The sequence below is a fragment of the Clupea harengus genome, chromosome 23 (genome assembly GCF_900700415.2).
Source record: "Clupea harengus chromosome 23, Ch_v2.0.2, whole genome shotgun sequence".
Classification (NCBI taxonomy): Eukaryota; Metazoa; Chordata; class Actinopteri; order Clupeiformes; family Clupeidae; genus Clupea; species Clupea harengus.
This window is the reverse complement of record NC_045174.1, coordinates 5,585,490-5,604,756: the sequence shown is the minus strand read 5'-3', so window position 1 is coordinate 5,604,756 and position 19,267 is coordinate 5,585,490. Positions and strand designations below refer to the sequence as shown.

Genomic DNA, 19,267 nt, shown 5'->3' with positions numbered 1-19,267 from the left:
CAAGGACATCCTGCCAAGGTGTTGAAGATATTTTGTTATATAATTTAACCACCCACTTTTTGCTATTCACCCCTTTTATTTGTGCCAAATTAATTCTGGAACAGAACCTCAAATACCTTCCAAATAGCCTATTTGACAAATAGAAAGATTTGTTCTTGATAGGCTCCTCGTCTTGCAGTAATTTGTGTCAGCTAGACTAGTTTTCTCAATCTTTGCAAAATGGCTTTTGAAATGATGTCCATATTGCTTCATGGTGAATGGACCCTTGACATTTTCAGCCTGGCGTAGTGTGGAAATCAGTTTTTGAAGGCTGTATTAGGCAAGAGTGCCATTAGCCCACTAATTGGCTAAAATAATAACTATCATAGCATTCTTTTAGATTATTTTACCATTTACAGAAAATGGCCAAGTAGGCCTAGTTCACCAGAAATGTTTTCTTCCTAATGTTTGTTTCCAAGGTTCTAATATGCTTATCAATAGCATACTAGGCTGCACTTCTATTCTTGCCTGCTGAATGTTTCAAATCTTGTTAACATAAACTCGATACTCTCCCTTTTGGTGAAATTGCCATTTGAGAAAACCCAGTGATGGTTCTGAGTTCAGTTCAATTGGTGAGGATGCTAACACAGAGAGAAAAACAGACCCCCACGTCCATTCTATCCTCTCATGGTGTCCCCCCCCCCCCCTTTCAACAGGAGCACAAATGGTGAACATATCAAGAGTGATCGATCCGCTCCACTTGATGTTAACCTGATCTGCGAGCAGATCGAGTGGATTTGTCCAATTGATTCCAAATGCAAATAGTGCTGTGACTGTGGTCTAGTCATTGGTAGGGAGCTTTGTCATGCTGGACAGATATCCCTGGGGAAATGATTTCTGGCCCATGGACTGTGTGTTTTAATTGCTAATCAATGGTCGTACCCTAGTCTACACTGAAGACCCTGAGTGGCTGCCACACTGCACCCCACGAAGGGGGGAGAGGATAATCTCTCCAGGGCCTTGTAACACACACTCCTCCTGCTGCCTTGGACTGGGGTACACAGTGTTCCTCAGTAGGACTATAAACGACTAGGAGTGCATTTCTAAGTGATGGAGGGGTGTAGAAGCATGTAACAAGAGGGTTCTTTTCTTATCACGGCCAGCACAGGCTCTGCGTACGTCAGTGGTTTGGTTGTTGGTTGGTGACTTGAAGCAGTAGCAGCGTCTGCTTGATATTAAAACCTGCTAACTGCCGGCTGAGAGGACTTCTCTGTGATTGGTGGCTCAGCTTTATGCCTCCTTTTCCAGTTCAGACCAAAATTCATCCCTTAATTGAAACCATTCACCAGCGGTTCTATGGCCGGGAGCAGTGAGCTGGCTGGTCTCTCTCCCTCTCTCTCTCTCTCTCCGGGAGAAATGTATTTACTGCACGCAGCGTGGGCTGCTCTATCATCTGTCACGTGGTGAAGTCCTGCAATAATGTTGTGTATATATTCTGTTCCACTTGACACAGTTTCATTTGTTTGGTTGCTTCAAATGTGCTTGGCTTGCGTTAAATGCCCCTCTTGCATAATGAAAGGGGACAGCGTCTCCATAAATCACTGGCCATGTGTTTAAATTCAATCAGCTCAGTTCTTAAGGCCTTCCCTTCTTCCCGCTGCAAACCCCTGAACTCTCAGCATTAGTGGACACCAGTTTTCAGATCTATGTGGATGCTGCTGTAACATTTGAACCCCACCAGCCCTGATGGAAATCCCACACAAGCTAATCAGTCTTGTCAAATCTCCTCCAGGTGAATGAAGCATTGTGTCGTCCCCAGTGGAAGCCACGGTGCGGTTCGAGATGGATTTGCCCACGGAGGGATTGCATGTCTTACTAAAGCTGCGCTGGCACTGAGAATCTGTTTTCCAGACATTGGTTTCAATTTTTGCTTTCACGTTGACATGTAAATGGATTTGTTCTGCTGAGGATAAAAAAAAGCATCACACCATAACTGAAGCCACACAGGTGGCACTAGGTGTGTGTGTGTTTGAGAGAGAGAGAGAGAGAGAGAGAGAGAGAGAGAGACAGAGAGTGAGCAGAGAGTTGGCAGATGTCCAAGGCTGCTGTCCATAGAGGCAGTTGACCATTTTCTGCGGAAGAGTGTTTAAGAAAAGAAAGAGCACAGATACAGCTGGCTGTCGGCCAGGTCACAGTCAACCTGAGACACACGCACACGGTGACACAATGACACACACATGTCCACATAGAGGGCTCAATACTGCACTGTGATCTAGGGAGGATGCTGTGTGGAATCTTCACTGTGATCTAGGGAGGATGCTGTGTGGGAATCTTCACTGTGATCTAGGGAGGATGCTATGTGGGAATCTTCACTGTGATCTAGGGAGGATGCTGTGTGGGAATCTTCACTGTGATCTAGGGAGGATGCTGTGTGGAATCTTCACTGTGATCTAGGGAGGATGCTGTGTGGAATCTTCACTGTGATCTAGGGAGGATGCTATGTGGGAATCTTCACTGTGATCTAGGGAGGATGCTGTGTGGGAATCTTCACTGTGATCTAGGGAGGATGCTGTGTGGGAATCTTCACTGTGATCTAGGGAGGATGCTATGTGGGAATCTTCACTGTGATCTAGGGAGGATGCTGTGTGGGAATCTTCCCCGTGGTTTGTAATGCACGGCAGCAGACCTCATATCGGCATTATGCTTCAGTAACTGCAGTGCAGATGCACAGAGAAAAAAATATCCCAATTGGTCACAATATGCATCCTGCCTGCCAAGCCTAAAACCAGAGCAGATTGGATTTATGTCATCTTTCCAAAATGCTTTGGAGTTACTTTTACAGTGCAATGTATTCATTTAATATGGAATACTTAAATATTTCTTTAGTCAGATCAATAATACACTGGCAACTATTCACTCATCCAACCATAATGTACTGTTCTTTTTCTTTAATTAAATAAGTACACATCCATCAGAATGTACAAGTGCCTCTGAGTCTTAATAACCTACATTACCCTTTCCAAGTCTCTGAGCCCTAGGGTGATAAGAGCGTAAACAAGAGGGCCGCCCCGCTGTAAACGCTGCCTTATCAATGCTAATGTATGGAAATGTCTGAAATGAATATTTCAGTGCGATATCCATGTTGCTTACATTGCCGATGCTTGTAATGTAACACATTGCTCTCATGTTTGCTATTTGTAGCAAACCCAGTTATCGTCTCTCCGTCTACACACTCTGTTCTCTGTCTTGAGCCTCGTGATGGGTTGCTCTGGCAAGGTCCAGCAGTTCCTGATTCCAGAAGGTCATCTTGGCATTACATTCTGTTCAGTGTGCAACTGCCTTCATAAATATATTCCCTGGAAAGGTCACAGATGTTTCGGACCAACTTAAAAATATATATTTAAAAAGGCACCCTTTCTTTTAAGCAAGTCCTTACGGATCTGCCAGGGTGCAGTATGTTAGATCATATAAAAAGAGCTGACAATTTGAAAAACAGGCCGTTTAGTCAAGGCATTCCCATTGAGTCCAGCACTGATTGAAGCTCCACAGTTCCATTGCTCTTCTTTATTGATTAGCTTTACCTTTGCCTACTGGTGAATGCTGTTCTTATTATTTTTCTTAGGGTCACTGTGACGCTGGCCGTGCCGCAATCAGAGGGGCACTTTCACACTTCACAGTGAAAGCCCAACTTCCGAAGCTTGCCAAGCTTCTTGGTAGAATTTATTTTATGTCTTGACCTCTTGATGGTGTGAATGTTGAGAATTCATTTGCAGGGCCAGTTGAGATAGAGGTCAAAACTGTTTTTATGACTGTGAATAACACCAGTGTCTGAAGATGCAACCCAGACATGCACTTGCTCAAACAGACGTGGGGAGACTTGAAATAATCATTTTGTGAACCAAAGCATTCATGCTATCTTGAAATACAAAATTCCAGTTCCAGTTCCAGACTCTCCTTGCATAACCTTGAACTTAATCCTAGCTGTGACTTCTAGCTGTCACCACATATTGGTGTGCTCCATATATTATTCAGGATGGTACATTCAATTCAATTAAATTGTATTTATTCATATGCAACGACAATTACAATTGAAATTGAACCCCTCTACAGCAAGCAGGCGACAGTGGCAACGGAAAACTCCCTTTGAACAGGAAGAAACCTTGAGCAGACCTCAGCTCATAAGGAGGTAGAGTAGAGTAGAGGGTAGAGAGATAGAAAAGAGGGAAAGGAGTAGGAGATGAAATAAAACAGAAGCAAGCAGATACATTCATACATAAATCCGGATAAAACCTATTAGCATACATGTGCAGTATACACAAAGTACATACAAGATTGATAGTGAATAAAAATGAAGAGAGTCAGCATTCAAAGTATTGGTTGTAGAACACCTTATAAACAGTATGTTCAGAAGGTTACTATTATAAGGATAAATAGAGCTATGAAGCAGAAAGCTATGTCACAGTTTGGTGGGAATGGGTAGCTGTAAAAGCATAGAATTTCTGCAAGTGGATCAGGTGGAAAAACTGCAGCAGTATCCTGTAATGGAGTCTAAGAGGGGAAGAAAAGAGACAAAGTGAGTGGACAGAGCTACGTTACCTTCTATGTGTATATGAAATTATAAGTTATGGTGATGTGGAACAATGTTATAACCAACATCTTTAACACTTGTGTTGGATGGTAGTGAGATGCCATCAAGTGTGGTAGATGGCTGGATAGTGTCATTCTCAAATGTTCAGGGCCTACAATCATAACCTCAGTTTTATTTGCACTGTATTATCGGAACTGCATTTATGCATGGTACTCAATAGTGTAGTTACAGAGGGACCAGGCCTATATAAGAAGCTGTGGTTGAACTTCCATGAAAAATGCACTGCATTTCTATTACTCTATGGAGCTTAATATGGTAATCCAGTATGGAATGGGATCAGTCAGTGTGAGTGTCTCTTCTGCTGAATCAAAGATCTGTGATATGAGGGTGCCTGTACTGGGCATGTGACCGTAAGGGTTTCCATGTGCCGCTGGTGTTGCTTTATCACCTGCCATAAAAGGAGCCGTTCAGCATGGGGCTTTGAGTCTGCACCCCTGGGCTGATGTGTTCCGGGTGGGGAGGGGGAGGGCGAAGGATGGGGAGCACAGAGGCCATTTCAGAAAGGTCAGCGATGCCCGTAGCAAACAAATGAAGTCTGAATGGCTGACACCCATCAAACACATAAGCAAATACAAAAGGGAGCTCATATGACTGATGCACCCTGGCAACAGCATAGAATTACACAGTCAAATTGACTGCTTTTACGGCTTGTTAGTGGGGTTTTATAAGAACTGGTGTGGGTTTCATACCACAATTATTGTCTCATTCTCAGTGCTAATTAGAAGTGCTCTGTGCTCTGCTCTTTCAAGGGTGGATTTATGTGTTGAGTTTGTCATTGAGTATCATAAAGGAGCCATTGTGGCACATGACAAATGAACAGCCATCTTAATAATAGCGGAAGCCTTGAAACATTTTAGAGGCATGCGTATTAGTCGAGGAAAACAAACATTTGTCACCATGGTAGAGCTGTGGTATTGTTCCACGTTCAGACATATGCGGCTATGACTGTGAATTGATGCAGGGCTGCTTTGTTATGAACTGTCTCCAGAACAGAAAAGGTCATCAGAGACATGGGCTCTAAATTATAGTCTATCTCCAAGGCCTCTATGTAAAATAACACCCAAAGCCAAATGAGACGTCCAGCTTGGTGTACTGTTATTTTAGATGTAATCTCTTTAATCGACACTAGGGAACGCAATGTCCTTAGAATGGCTTAAAATATTCTTATTTTCTCTATTAAGCTACACAACACTCTTTTGGGTATTAAAGGGCCCTAATCTTCAATTTCCCTCAATCTGTTGGTGTGTGGTAGCCAGCCCCTTAATTATTCCTGAATCCATGCACAAACTGACTCAACAATCCTAAGAACTGAGGTTGATTTCCTCTGATAACTGCTTTCAGTCTAGTCCTAAACTAGACAATTTTCTACCAAGACCCACTGTCAGATGTGAGTCCCTCTAATTGCTAATACACAACTACAGTGGGATGAAAGCAACCCCTCTCTCCCTCTCTCTGGCTGTCTCTCCAATAAACCTGCGTTTGAAACTGGATCTTGTATTTGAATATTAAAACAATTTGTTAACATTGCTGTCCTTTTAATCCCATTAATGTTTCATGTTATGCAACTCTTGTTGATGAGGACATGAGAGCATGTTGCCACTATGGTAGGAGTTTCTGGTGACCTTGTGAGGATGGTTTATTGTCCCAGAATTAATCACATTTCCAGTGTTGGGTATTAGCAAAGGTCATTACAAACTGCAGGTGCTTCCCAAGCAATTATCAAACCGAAATGTGTTGCTAGGTTACCCTCTTTCTGTCTGGCTGAGCAAAAAAAAAAGGTTTTGCACAACTCCAGTGTTTCTCAAGCCAGACACTCTGGGATCCCCTGTTAGGAGAGCCCTTGTGTTAAACTATACCATGTGTAGGGATACAAATGGTTACATTAAACATAATAGTTACCTTGATGAAACTTTCACCTTGCTACTGTGAATGTGAACATCCCCTCAGGACCTCCTGTAGTAGCAGGTGAGAGACTCGTCTTGGTCAGTGATCTCACCAACACACAGCAGAGAAACACGCTGTGGAAAAAGCGAAAGACTTTGATAAATGGTCTGACAAACGTGTGTGGGCATCTGACATTATGAGATGCTGAATTCAGAAGCATCACACTGACCTTTCAAGTGGAGAATATATTTCTGCAGCCGAACACAGCAAAAGTGATGCATCCCTTAATTTAACATTAATTGCTGTGGTCATAAATTATGGAGACAGGCTTGGGGTACAGTGCACAGAGGGCATGTGTTACATTGCTGTCTCCAAGCAGCTTGGAACTGGGAAGGCAAGAACAAGCTCTCTATCTGAGAAATGAAGCTGTAATTTCATGGGGACGATCGATCCGTCTGTGTGAAAATGTTACCTGATATTTGGCGGAGGAAGCAATGCTGTCTGATGCAAGCCAAAGCGAAGCCGCCTCATAAACAGAATGCTGGACACTCTTGTCAGAGAAATACAGCAGCCCTTTCTCCTTTCAGGCTTACTGTCTCTTCTTCCATACAAATGATGTGTGCTCCTGCTAATCAGATGTACAGACTGTATCCAATCCACTGCCAAACTAAAATGCAAATGACAAGGGTACATCCAAATACCCTCTATTTGGAATTCCTGCTGGGATACCTGGTCCTTGGAATTATCTGCCCTGTTAACTTTTCAACACAAATGCAGTGGATAATGTGGAACTAATATTGCCTGGTGCATAATAAATACCAAGGTAATATATGTCAGGAATTACTTTGAGATTTAGCACCATGTAGGGCTTCCTTGATGTATGGCAGCTTAGCACCGTTGATCACGGCTCTGTGGTAGTGTCTGTTTGGACTGGAGCAACACTGCTCCCCTCTGGTGAGTGTAAATAATCCATGTTCCCTAATACATATTGTGTGAGGATGGCCTGCATGTATCTGATTACACGGGCAGCCTTAGGTTAAAGTCATATAACATTAAAGAAAATGCAAACACAATGGACCCTATTACTATGACCCCCTGACTATTCTACACAATGTAATCCATGACATACAAAAAGGATCTTTCTCAAACCACAGTAACAAGTAGTCCTCTGTGCTATATAAACACATACACACACACAACACACACATACAGCTTTGGTTAGAACTTAATACAAATGCAAACGTTGTTTTGTTAACAGCACTGACACAGTCACTACATATTTCACTATGACAGTGTTCTAGCTGCCATCTCTCACGACCTTTCCATTTGTTCCACACTTGCCCATATCAGAACCACATCACACCACAGTATTCAAGCTAATACATGCCCTCTGATGGAGACAGAGACACACATCTCTGCACACTCATACCCACATATATTGAAACACAATTTCAATTATTTTAGCTGCAAAGGCATCTCTTGAATGTCACAAATTATTTACATAGTGTGTTGTCCAGAATAATCACAGTTACAGCTGAAATCTATGCAACTGCTCAAATATGTGTAAATATTGCATGCTAGCAGTTTCCCAATTTCAGTGGAGCCCTCAAAACCCTGAATTTCAAAAAGGCTTTCAGATTGCACATGGAAGTGAAATTCATGAAAACAAAAATCCCAACAGCTGCTCCGTCTCGGTCCTCTGCTCCAGTCCATGTTCCTGCTCCAGCCTTGTCTTCCGATCCAGTCCCATCATCCTCCCCAGTATTTGAGTTCTCCCTGTTTCATCAGTAGTTCCCAGCCTTGTTTAGTTACTCACCTGTGCCCAGAGTCATTATTGTTTCTTTTCCATTGGCACTTTTGAGTCGGACTGTGTTAAACTCATTTGCAATTCTATTACAAGTTGAACGGCACTAAACTGCCCCGTGCCACACTCACTTTAGACCCTCTCTTAAGCAGGGCCAGACTGTCACGTGCCACACTCACTTTAGGCCCTCTCTTAAGCAGGGCCAAACTGCACCAGGTCCGCCTTCAAAAGCACCGAATGATGTCAAAGATACTATCTCTTTTGTGATTAGCTCAGTCATCAAGAGGTGAAATTAATTAATGTCCTTGTGTTCCGTGAAAAAGGAGATCTGTCGTTTTCACTTGGCCACACTCTCCGTGGTCAAGCACTGTTTAAGGCCTGACTTGCCACATGCTCAAAAGACTGCACCCCAACATTTACATGCACCTTATCACTTGAGGGGTGTTTGATTTTTATAATGTTGTGTTTGTGTTTTTGATTATTTCTGTGACTATCTTCCCTTGTCACCATCTCATGCAGGAGCGCACCTCCCAAAACAGATTTGAAAATACTGTATATCATTTCCCCTCCCCTCATCACCATACAATATTAATACTTCAGCCACTTTATTCTACTGCAAGTCACTTATGCCTTATCAGTCACCTTATTCATGTGTAGAACACAATAATGTTTCTCGATGTATGCTCGAAGGATATGCAAGGACTGCAATATGGCTAACATATATCAGGAGGAGTACTTGTACTCCATACCACTGCACTTGGTTCTACTTCTTAGTTTTTAGTTTATTGTATTGTTGTGTTGTGATATGTTGTCCCTTATGGCACCAATGTTGTTGTATGCAAAGCTATTCAATGACAATAAAGACAGCAAAGCTATTCAATGACAATAAAGGCTTTCAATTCAAACAACTCAGTGAGACTGCACAAGACTGAGCAATGGAGTCATTCCTTCAATTCCAGTGTTCCCTCTGCAGTGTAAATATCATTGCATTGGTGGCCTGAGCAGCACATGCATTGGTGTGGTCAGTAAATGGTATCCAATTCCAGTGTTCCCTCTGCAGTGTAAATATCATTGCATTGATGGCCTGAGCAGCACATGCATTGGTGTGGTCAGTAAATGGTATCCACTGGTCCATCCAGGATGGAAATTGTGCTGGTGAAACAGCAACTGACCAAATCATTAAAATGTGGTTAAATAAACTTCATTTCAGAGGCTTGGTAACTTTAGGGGAAAAACAACTTCTGATTGCATAAGTGCTGATGATTTCTCATACCACTGGTGAGTCACTCACCTCCAGAAAAAATGTCATGTCAGCCCCCCAGGTCAGTGCAATCCTGCGATGCAAGCTGAGTTTCCTGCCGACCCGACTGCAGATACAAACAAAGGAACACTGAGTGAGAACATGGAGGTATTCCGGAAAGCAGGTTTAACAAACCCTGAGTTCCTAGTTGCCGGTTCCAGAGCAGCTGATCTCATCATCATCATCATCATTGTTTATTCAGGGAGAATTGACTGAGCATAGGGCTCTTTTGCAGCAATGCCCTGATTGAGGCTACATAATACATACAACAATAAATAAACAAACCATAACAAAACAAAACAGACAAAATAAATAAACAAAACACATTAACATAAAGTAAAAAGAATTAAATCAGAGAATCATTTAAAACAACAGCATTGAGGCACATCCTTAGCATCTAAAAGGCTCTTAAATTGGTTGACAGACAAATACTTGGTAAGTTTCAACTCCACTTGAACAGTGTTCCATTTATGGGAAGCAAAGAACTTAAAAGCTATTTTACCTATATTAGTTTTTGTAAGGGGGATTTCAAGGGAGATGAGGCTCTGTGACCGTGTGTTATGACAGATGGATTTTAATTTTAAAAGTGACATGAGATAATTAGGCAGTTTTCCCACTAAGGCTTTATAAACAAATTAAATACAGTGTTTTTCCCTCCTGTCTGCTAGAGGGGACCAACCAACATTCTTGTATAAGTTACAGTGGTGGGTCCTGAAAGCGTCTCCTGTAACAAAGCGAATAGCACTATGGTAAACAGAGTCCAGGAGTCTTAAAGTAGAGGGATCTGAGTTGGCTCAATCAACTCTGGGTTTGCTATGTTCATTATTAGTTAAGCTGCTGATGACTATAACAAGCCAACAACAAGGAGCTCCAGTAAGACGAGTCTCCATAGCAACCAGTGAGAAAACAAGGTAATTGTCTTCACCCCACTGGAGTTCTGATACATGATTATGGCGAGGAGGCTCTGAGCACATTTTCTTAAAAAATTAAAAATAATTCAAAAATAGTGCAAATATTGATTTTGAAAAAAACACAAACCAGCAAAAATGAAGTACAATATTTTTTTTATTTACTGCGCGACTCAATGAGTCTGAACGTAGTTTATACATTTTACATTAACCACACCTTATTTTAATATTTGGCTACAGGTGAAAACGTTATACGTCAAACGGAATATTACTGAATAAGATTTAATTTTAATTTAAAAAAATGGTAACATTCAATTACGTAGTTATCAAGCAATGATGGCACATCTATTCGGGGTCTCAAAATGCTCTTCCAACATCAGGTAATGCAAATGAATGTGGCGTCAACATGGACATGTAAATAAGGACAGGAAACCCCATGTCTAATAGCTGCTCAACAGGAGGGAGGACATGAGGAGGAACAGGTCACTGCTGGAACTGACCCAGTTTGAGTTACCTCTCTTTCTGAAATGTACAACTCAGAGTTTCTCTCATCTCAGGGTGAGTTTGAACAAAAACCCACTTTCTGGAATATCCCCCATAACAAGTGTGCCTCTTTAGTTCTGCTGGGTTTCTCTTGTTTCCTGAAGTGTGCATGTGTCTGTGTTTTCTTTTTCCAGGTAACCACTCATCCTGAGACAAGATAATAATTATTCATTTAGCAGTTGGATCTGGTGTGCTACAGATGGGATGATGCACATTATTTTCCAAGTAAAGCTGAAAAGTTTTTTTTTGCTATTCACCAACTTCAGGAGAATCAAATACATCTGACAGATTCAAGAACAGGTGCATTGCATTCACGTTGCTGAATAATACAATTTAATTCATATTTCCTCATATTTTATATATTAACAGAAAAATGATTTTCTTGACTCCAGCCATTAGCCTCCCTATAGTAGAGACTATCTCCCTGTTCTTTCATGTGTTTCTGAATTAGTCACAGGTCAGGACCTTTGTTTCTTGCCGTTGCTACTGGTTACCATGGTCTTTCCTTTGCATTGTTGCTTGCGCTAGAAAATAATATCTAATAGGGAAGTTAGGACTGCAGTGTGGTATATCTCAATGAAGTGAATTGTATGCGTCCTGACAGAACATGAAACCGTTTCTACTTTTTTCTAGTCATCTCAGAATGCAAGATGTGAAATCTGGGAAGAAGGAAACCAAACAGTAAGCTAGCTCTCCACTAGGGGGAGACAGACTGCTGAATGACAGGCAATCCTTCCCCTCTGGTACTCTTGTAAACTATGAGTAGTTATTGAGAACAGATAATGCATGAACTTAAATATTTTAAATACAAGGGTTAATGGTAAAGAATGTGAAATTTCAGATTCAGACACTAAAGAGATATGTTCTGCAGTTGTAATGAATAATGATCAGTGCATGTGTGACAACACACAAACTTAAGCTCACAAGAAATTCTAGCTATATGCAGTCAATTTGATTATTCATAATTACTCACATTGAAGACTTTAGTTTTGAAACTGGTGACTGCTGAGTACCCTCACGACACTTGGCCAATGGGTCTTGTCGTCTTGCAATGGCAAGACAGTTGAAATGTCTGGAAAGGTCACTAATGATTACCGATTGTATGTCCTGCCACTTAACAAATATCTGATACCACTTGTTTTAACGTTTTATGACTGACTTTGTGTTGACTTCATTTGACATACTTTAAAAGTCTTTTTTTGTCTGCCTCTTCTGCTTCTGGCCGTCCATATTTCCCATGATGCCCTTCCACTGCCTGCAGCCGTGAGCTGTGAGACTGTCTCCGTGAGTCTTCCGCCTCTCTCTACCTGCTTCTCAAACTGCCTCTGGCTCTGTGACCCCCCCACTCATCTGAGATACCCAACAAAGGGCAGTCCCAGGCTTACTGAAACAGCCAGAGCCAGACAGAGAATGACCTCCCGGATCCCGTTGCAGTCACAGCAGCCCCGCTGTAACTGAGGTGTGTTTGAGTAATTGAAGTCCATTGTAACAATGCCAATGTTTTGTCATTTTGAATTCTCAGGAACTGTGTTGACTATACCCTAAAGGGGGAGGGAAGCCATTTGACATGTACACTGACAGCCTGAAAAAAGGTTCCTTCACTTTGGGGGGAAAATACAAAAATATGGACAGCCACGAAAAAGTAACATCTGTTGCAGTCACTGATCTATAATAAAAGTTGTGTGTGTTTGTTATAAATTACCTGTGGCAGTGGTTTTGGGATCATTTCAAATGAATTGCTTTTACAAAAAAAGCATAAAAAAAACTGTTTTAGAAAAACCTTCTCAACAGCTCATGTCAAAACAATTGTGGTGACTTCATATAAACGCTTGAACATGCTAGGTTGATATGATGAAGAATAAGTCTTGAGCAATTTGCTTCCCAGTGTCAAACATGTGATGAGCAGTTTCATGTAGGGCTGAGAAGTCATTCCCCCCTCCTAAGCTTCACAGACTGCCACTGGTGCACAGGTTCATTTCTTCAGCCACACCTCGGAGCCATGCAATTACACCAAGGTCATGGAGAGGAGGAATGTTCTGCTGGTTAGCAGGGGCAGAAACAAATGCATGGTAATTACACGCACACAAACACACACACACACCTCCTCCTTAGACGGCATCATGGGGGGTGCGTGTATAGGCTGCAACTGCCATGATTCCACATGTCCCAATTGGTTAGTGATAGTACAAGACATCTTTACTTTTCTTATCAATCGGCTTCTAAGGTCAGTATTTGGGCTGCTGTTTGCTTTGCTCTTATAATGCAATTATTTTGTGAGGATTCATTCCTTCATAAATGAAGCAGTTGAAGGTTTTCCATTTTGATAAGTCTGGATATCAAATTTGTGATCTGATAAGGTTATGTACATTTACAAAGAAAGAACACCTTTGAACTGTATTCAGCTTTCACTGTGTGTGTGCATGCATGTAAGAATGAATGGAAGGCAGTATTGACAACCAGAGGCTGGCAATATTTGACCACTGACTTGTCCATTGACTAATCCCTTATAGGCCTAAAGTTGTAGTAGACTTTGACATTATCTAAATGTATTAGACAGAGAAAAAATACCTTTAATATGAATAAATGCATTCGTTTGTTTATGTATTAATGCCCGCGCGTCTGGGAAACTGAATAGCTGGGAAAGCGCTGTACTTAAACATCATACTCAGCCCCTACAGACGAAAAGCGCTGTACTTAAACATCATACTCAGCCCCTACAGACGAAACACACGTGCAGTTTTGCATCACACCAGAGGGAGGCAGAACACTTAAGGGTCCCGTGACACCGGGTGGGTTTCGGTTCATGAATTGCAAATGTACGTAGCAGAGCAATTCCTTCTCTTGTCTTTTTTTCAGCTGGCCTCTCATTTCAAATGTAATGGTCTAAATTATGTGTACATCGGATATGTTTCTGACCAAAGTAACATATCTCCTTTATGCGAGAGACGACCTACATCAAGGAAAAAATAAATACAATCTTCCATTGGCCTACTTCAAGTTGGCATGTGTCTTTAATTCATGTTAATGTCACGGCTGTCCATAGTCCTACCTGCCAACGTTTCCTCACTGAACATGCCCTTACAAGTCCCGTCTTCATAAATGGGTCGTGGATGAAAATGCATTTGTGAATCATTCCTAACTACATCTGTAGCCAGAACGCGTCTAATTAATTCGCCAATAAACTGTAGTTGTAGTTGTAAACGTGTTGTGTTACGAAATCCTGAATAATTTGCTGACAATTATTTATTTAGGTAGGCCTAGTATATAGAATAGAGGGTCTTGCTTTTTTCACACCATCTCGATGAAGAAATAGTGGTGCTGGGTTGGTGTGTGTGTGTAACATAGTGCCATTATAGAAGGTGGACCCCTTTTTCAAATATTAAAAAAAAGAATATTAATCAATCATCATCTGGAAACAGAAAATTGAGTAGCCAAGATGTCGCCATTGAACACAATGATTTATGTGGAAACATTGGCATCTGAATATATGAATGAAATTTAATAACCTTCTCATGTTTCTATCAAGTTTTTAACACAACAAGAATTTTGTCTGTTGCATTTATTTGCTGTCAAGTTTCCTTTGCCAGCTCCTGCAATATTGTCAAAACGACACAGATGCAGCCGGGGAGCACAACCTTTGTACACAGAGACCTGGACTGCATAACTTTCTATAATATTAAAAGCACATTTTAATATTCAAAGTTTCACATTTTCAAGGATAATATAAACTGCTATTGATTAAAGAGTAATCAGTCAGTTCATGTAGTGGAGCTAAACCGTAGCCTACCTGTCTAAATTCTTCGGTGAATTATAGCCCCCCAAAACTCAAAAGAGTGTCTTTCATTTTAGTATTACAAATGGATATTTACCCGTTTGAAACTGTGGCATTTTATTTACAATAGATAAATCAGAACATCATATTTAATTTAGTTATAATCAGCAACAAGTGTGTAGCGCAGGTGAATGTAAACATGTTGCTTACATCAACTGCTTGTTAACTCACCACATGTAGCCAAATAAATGACAGATAGATGAATAAATAAACATTCAAAATGTCTCAAATAAATTATTACAGCGTGTCAGATTTTTTAAATTAGGAGGGATAACGCGATTTGAACTAAAAATCCTTCAAGGTTCTGAACGCGCCCATCAGCAAGACAATGGGAGTGGAGCGTGTCAGTGGGAGGGGTTGTCACACATTCATTCAGCTGTCTACCTGCTTGGAGCCCATAAATACTCCCATTAACTTCTGTCCCCAATTTCCAGGAAGAGTCTGTCTGAGAAGGAAGGCAGTCGATAGCTGGAAATCATTTGAGCTTGATATTTTGGACGGGTGTATCACTGTCAACTGGCAGCTGATTTGAACGGATTATGAACGCTTTTGGACAACAGACATCTAATCAGCAATCAGGTCCAATTCAGCACCACAGCGCACAAGAAATCCTGGATATGGCTGTGTATTGCGACAACTTCGGCATGTACCAGCAGAATCTGCATCATCATTCGCAGAGGCCACCTGGGCACACAACAAACTATGGTCTTGGGGAGTATAGTTCCCCATCAACTAACCCCTACCTGTGGCTGAACGGGCCGGGTATTAACTCTTCTCCCTACCTGTCCGGCACCAATGGAACGTCCTACATTCCGTCGGGATATGGGACAAATCAGCGGCAGTTCTTGCCACCTCCTACGGGTTTCGGAGGGGCCGACCTCGGATGGCTCTCCATATCAAGCCAGCAAGAACTGTTTAAGATGGTGAGACCACCTTACTCCTACTCGGCGTTGATTGCCATGGCCATCCAGAGCGCAGGGGATAAGAAATTGACACTGAGCCAAATATACCAGTACGTCGCAGAAAACTTTCCCTTTTACAAAAAGAGCAAAGCGGGATGGCAGAACTCGATTCGGCACAACCTATCCTTGAATGATTGCTTCAAGAAAGTGGCACGGGACGAGGATGATCCAGGTATGTTTGATTTCACTTGTTACATGCTAAAGCACTTGTTACATGCTTAAACCTCTGTGCTGAAACGTTCTGAATCTTCTCTGCAAGGAAAGCCTATCTGAAATTCTACCGTAAAACTATAAAAACAAAGATGCATACATTTGCCAACCTTCAGTCTCAGTTTATCACTTAGTTTGTACTTCGCCTTAACTGTCAACTCACGTCTTTATTTTCACGCCAACAGGTAAGGGGAACTACTGGACTTTGGACCCTAACTGTGAGAAGATGTTCGATAATGGAAACTTCAGGAGAAAGAGGAAGAGACGCGCGGATGCCAACAACAGCGGCAGCAACACTGTTATGTCAGTTAAATCAGAGGACACTGCGGCTGTAAAGCTCTCCGACACGGCCAGCATCATGAGCGCGTCGCCTCAGAGTCTCCAGAATTCCCCGAGCTCCAGCGACTCCAAGTCCTCGCCGTCACCCTCCATCGAACACAGCCCCTGTTTCAACAGCTTCGTCTCCAACATGAACTCAATCATGACCAGCAGCAACACCGGGATCAGAGGAAGGGACTTCAACACGGGTCCACTAGGGGATCTGTCACAGGGCAGAGAGAGCATGTCTGGACTTGGTTCTTACTCGCCAACTCAAATTACTCCTCTGAACTCCGATGGCAGTCCGCTCACTGGCAACAGAATGAACTATTACACAGGAACAACCTCTGGTAGTCTAAGCAATCACCTCTCAAATCATTTCAGTGTCAACAATTTGATATACAGCCGTGACGGAACAGAAGTTTAGATATGGGTTTACAACGTGTAGGCTAGTGTACTCTGTGAGTGCTAATACAATCCACACATTTCAGTATATAGGTCACTACTAGATTTGACAACTGAGCCATGTATATCTCCCTATGGTTGCACTGTAGGCGAATGACGTTTCTAAAAGGACAAGCGTTGTTTGACAAAAGTTGTCAGTTTTTGTAAATGTACTATAACTTAGAATGGAAATTTCAACCAGATTTCCAATTCATTTTCATTTTGAATGAAATGACCCTGTACAGCTCAAATTCCCTTGCTTTCTCTGAGGAATGATTTTACATGCAAGTGCATTTATTCTGGAGAAACGATGTACCATTTTGTAATGATTATTTAACATTGTTGTCATTTTTAAATAAATGTCATGTCAAATCAGCACCTGGTTTCAAGTGTTTCAGTTCAAAACAACTGATGAATCTACAAGAGGCGTAGCTACAAGTTGCTCTCTTGTAGACATTCAGTATTCCTTTCGTTGGAATTAACATTCTCACAGACTAGTTTTGTGTTAGGCCTACTATCAAGTATAAACTACAGCAACACGAAACGGGCCACCGCTGGTTTCTGCCAAAAATGAGCTAATCACCTTTGAAAAAAAAAGACACTTCTTGTAGGCTTGTGAAAACAACTATGGATTCATTGTAGAGTTTATATCACCCCTTCTCTGTTTTTTTTACAACAAAAGATCACCCACCGAAAATATATTGGACTGACAATTATTTATATGAAGAATTTCAAGGTTAATCGAGCGTTTTAATTAATCCGCACCCCTACTGCGGGCTCCCTTAATTGCACTCTTCAGATGGACAGAAATCCACCGCTTCTCCAGCCGAACTCCCTCATTACCTCAGCACACTTTCCTGCACGCTTTCTCTTTGTTTATTTACTAAGTAGGCAACTTTTGAATATTCACTGTATTGCACTGATACGGTGATTCAATTATTCTGGGGTCCACGTTTGGATTCACGAGTGGTTTAGTTTTCTATCTATTAGCTCGAGTGTCTCAACTACATGAAAACAGTTGGTGAGACCGAGACATTTTCCGCTTGTCACTTTGGATATAGCCGATTTCAACAAGTCATCACAGCTTTATTTCCACGAAGTTCAAGAGTTCAGCTTTTGGTCTGGGTCGTTGTATTTATATTCGGCTTATTTGACAGTATAGGGGAAAATGACCTCGTAAGGCTATGCTACCAACATATCTTTAAAGGACAATCTCCTATTAATATTTCCAGTTTAAAAATGTGTAAATATTTGTCAGTGGAGCCATGCATTGAAACGTAAATGCTTTCTCAATCGTGAGAATATTTAATGATTCTATTTCAGTTTACCTATGAACTGTGAAGCGCACCGGAATTCCTCACTGTGCGATTCATCTGAGTGCAAAGCCCCATGTAAAGTGCCTTTGTTGTACATGTACTGTTGTCCTACCGATGGAGGCTAAAACAAGAGCATGTTGTTCCTGCTCTGAAACAGGAAAATTAATAAGTGGGTGCTCTCCCATGGTAATGCTGAGGACAATTCAGCTGCCTACTCATGTCGCATTTAATAACAATATGTAGTGCGTATGAAATCAAAGCAAGTAAATAAAAGAAAACACCTCATAATTGGTTCATAATTGAGTGAGCTCTTGCGTTCTGTTGTCTGGTACAAAACAAAATTGACAAGACTTTCGTGCCCTTGGCCGCGACACAATTGGGGCTGGCAACACAAGAGACCCCCCATGCGCCCGATTGAAAACATTGTGACCTCAGAACTGGGAACAAATTATATCACTCAGACCGCATTTTCCTCTTGTTATCTATGAAGCAGAGGCACCAATTTAACAATGGGTATTTTTGTCAAACAGAAACAAGTTCTCACAGCAACAAGTATCCCATTGATAAGGTATGCAACAATGTTCAGCTCCATTTTTAGTAATTTGAACTAGAATCAGACCATATGGCATGGTTGTTTATAATTGCGCACTGTTTATGTACATCCACTACATTTAGAAGCTTGGGCTGGGTTTTCTGGGTGTCTCTTAGCGTTTTACGAAGAATTTATATCTTACTAAAGTTGTGTACTTTTCTACGCGTGTTTTCCCTAAGAGTTCCCATAAGAGATACTTTCCAACGTATACCTTAACAAGCTAAATCCATGTTTTTTTTACATTATTCTTTTTACATTATTCTTATTCATATATGCCATCGATTATTATCATTTACGTAGTTGAGCATGGGCATGACTCAGATTGGAGCGCAGGTGACCATTATTAGAAAGAACAAATGCAAGTCAAAATAAATAAGTATAGCTGTTGGCTATATGTTTCTTATAGATTTGTAATCGCAGGAGATTAAATAATTACTTATTTATTCATAGCAGTGTTTTTTATTTTGTATTTAATGAAGCACAACATTTAATGCAACACATATATTGGTAATACATCGCAGTCCTTA

At 41.3% G+C, this 19,267-nt stretch overlaps 1 protein-coding gene across 1 annotated transcript; it reads left to right on the top strand.

Annotated features, from left to right (window-relative positions):
* Positions 1–15,127: 15,127 nt before the first annotated feature.
* On the top strand, positions 15,128–17,131 carry foxi1 (forkhead box i1). The gene is made up of 2 exons (XM_012831042.3): positions 15,128–16,032; positions 16,256–17,131. The coding sequence occupies exons 1-2, from the start codon at positions 15,438–15,440 to the stop codon at positions 16,813–16,815; spliced, it is 1,155 nt and encodes a 384-aa protein (XP_012686496.1). The 5' UTR covers positions 15,128–15,437; the 3' UTR covers positions 16,816–17,131.
* Positions 17,132–19,267: the final 2,136 nt, after the last annotated feature.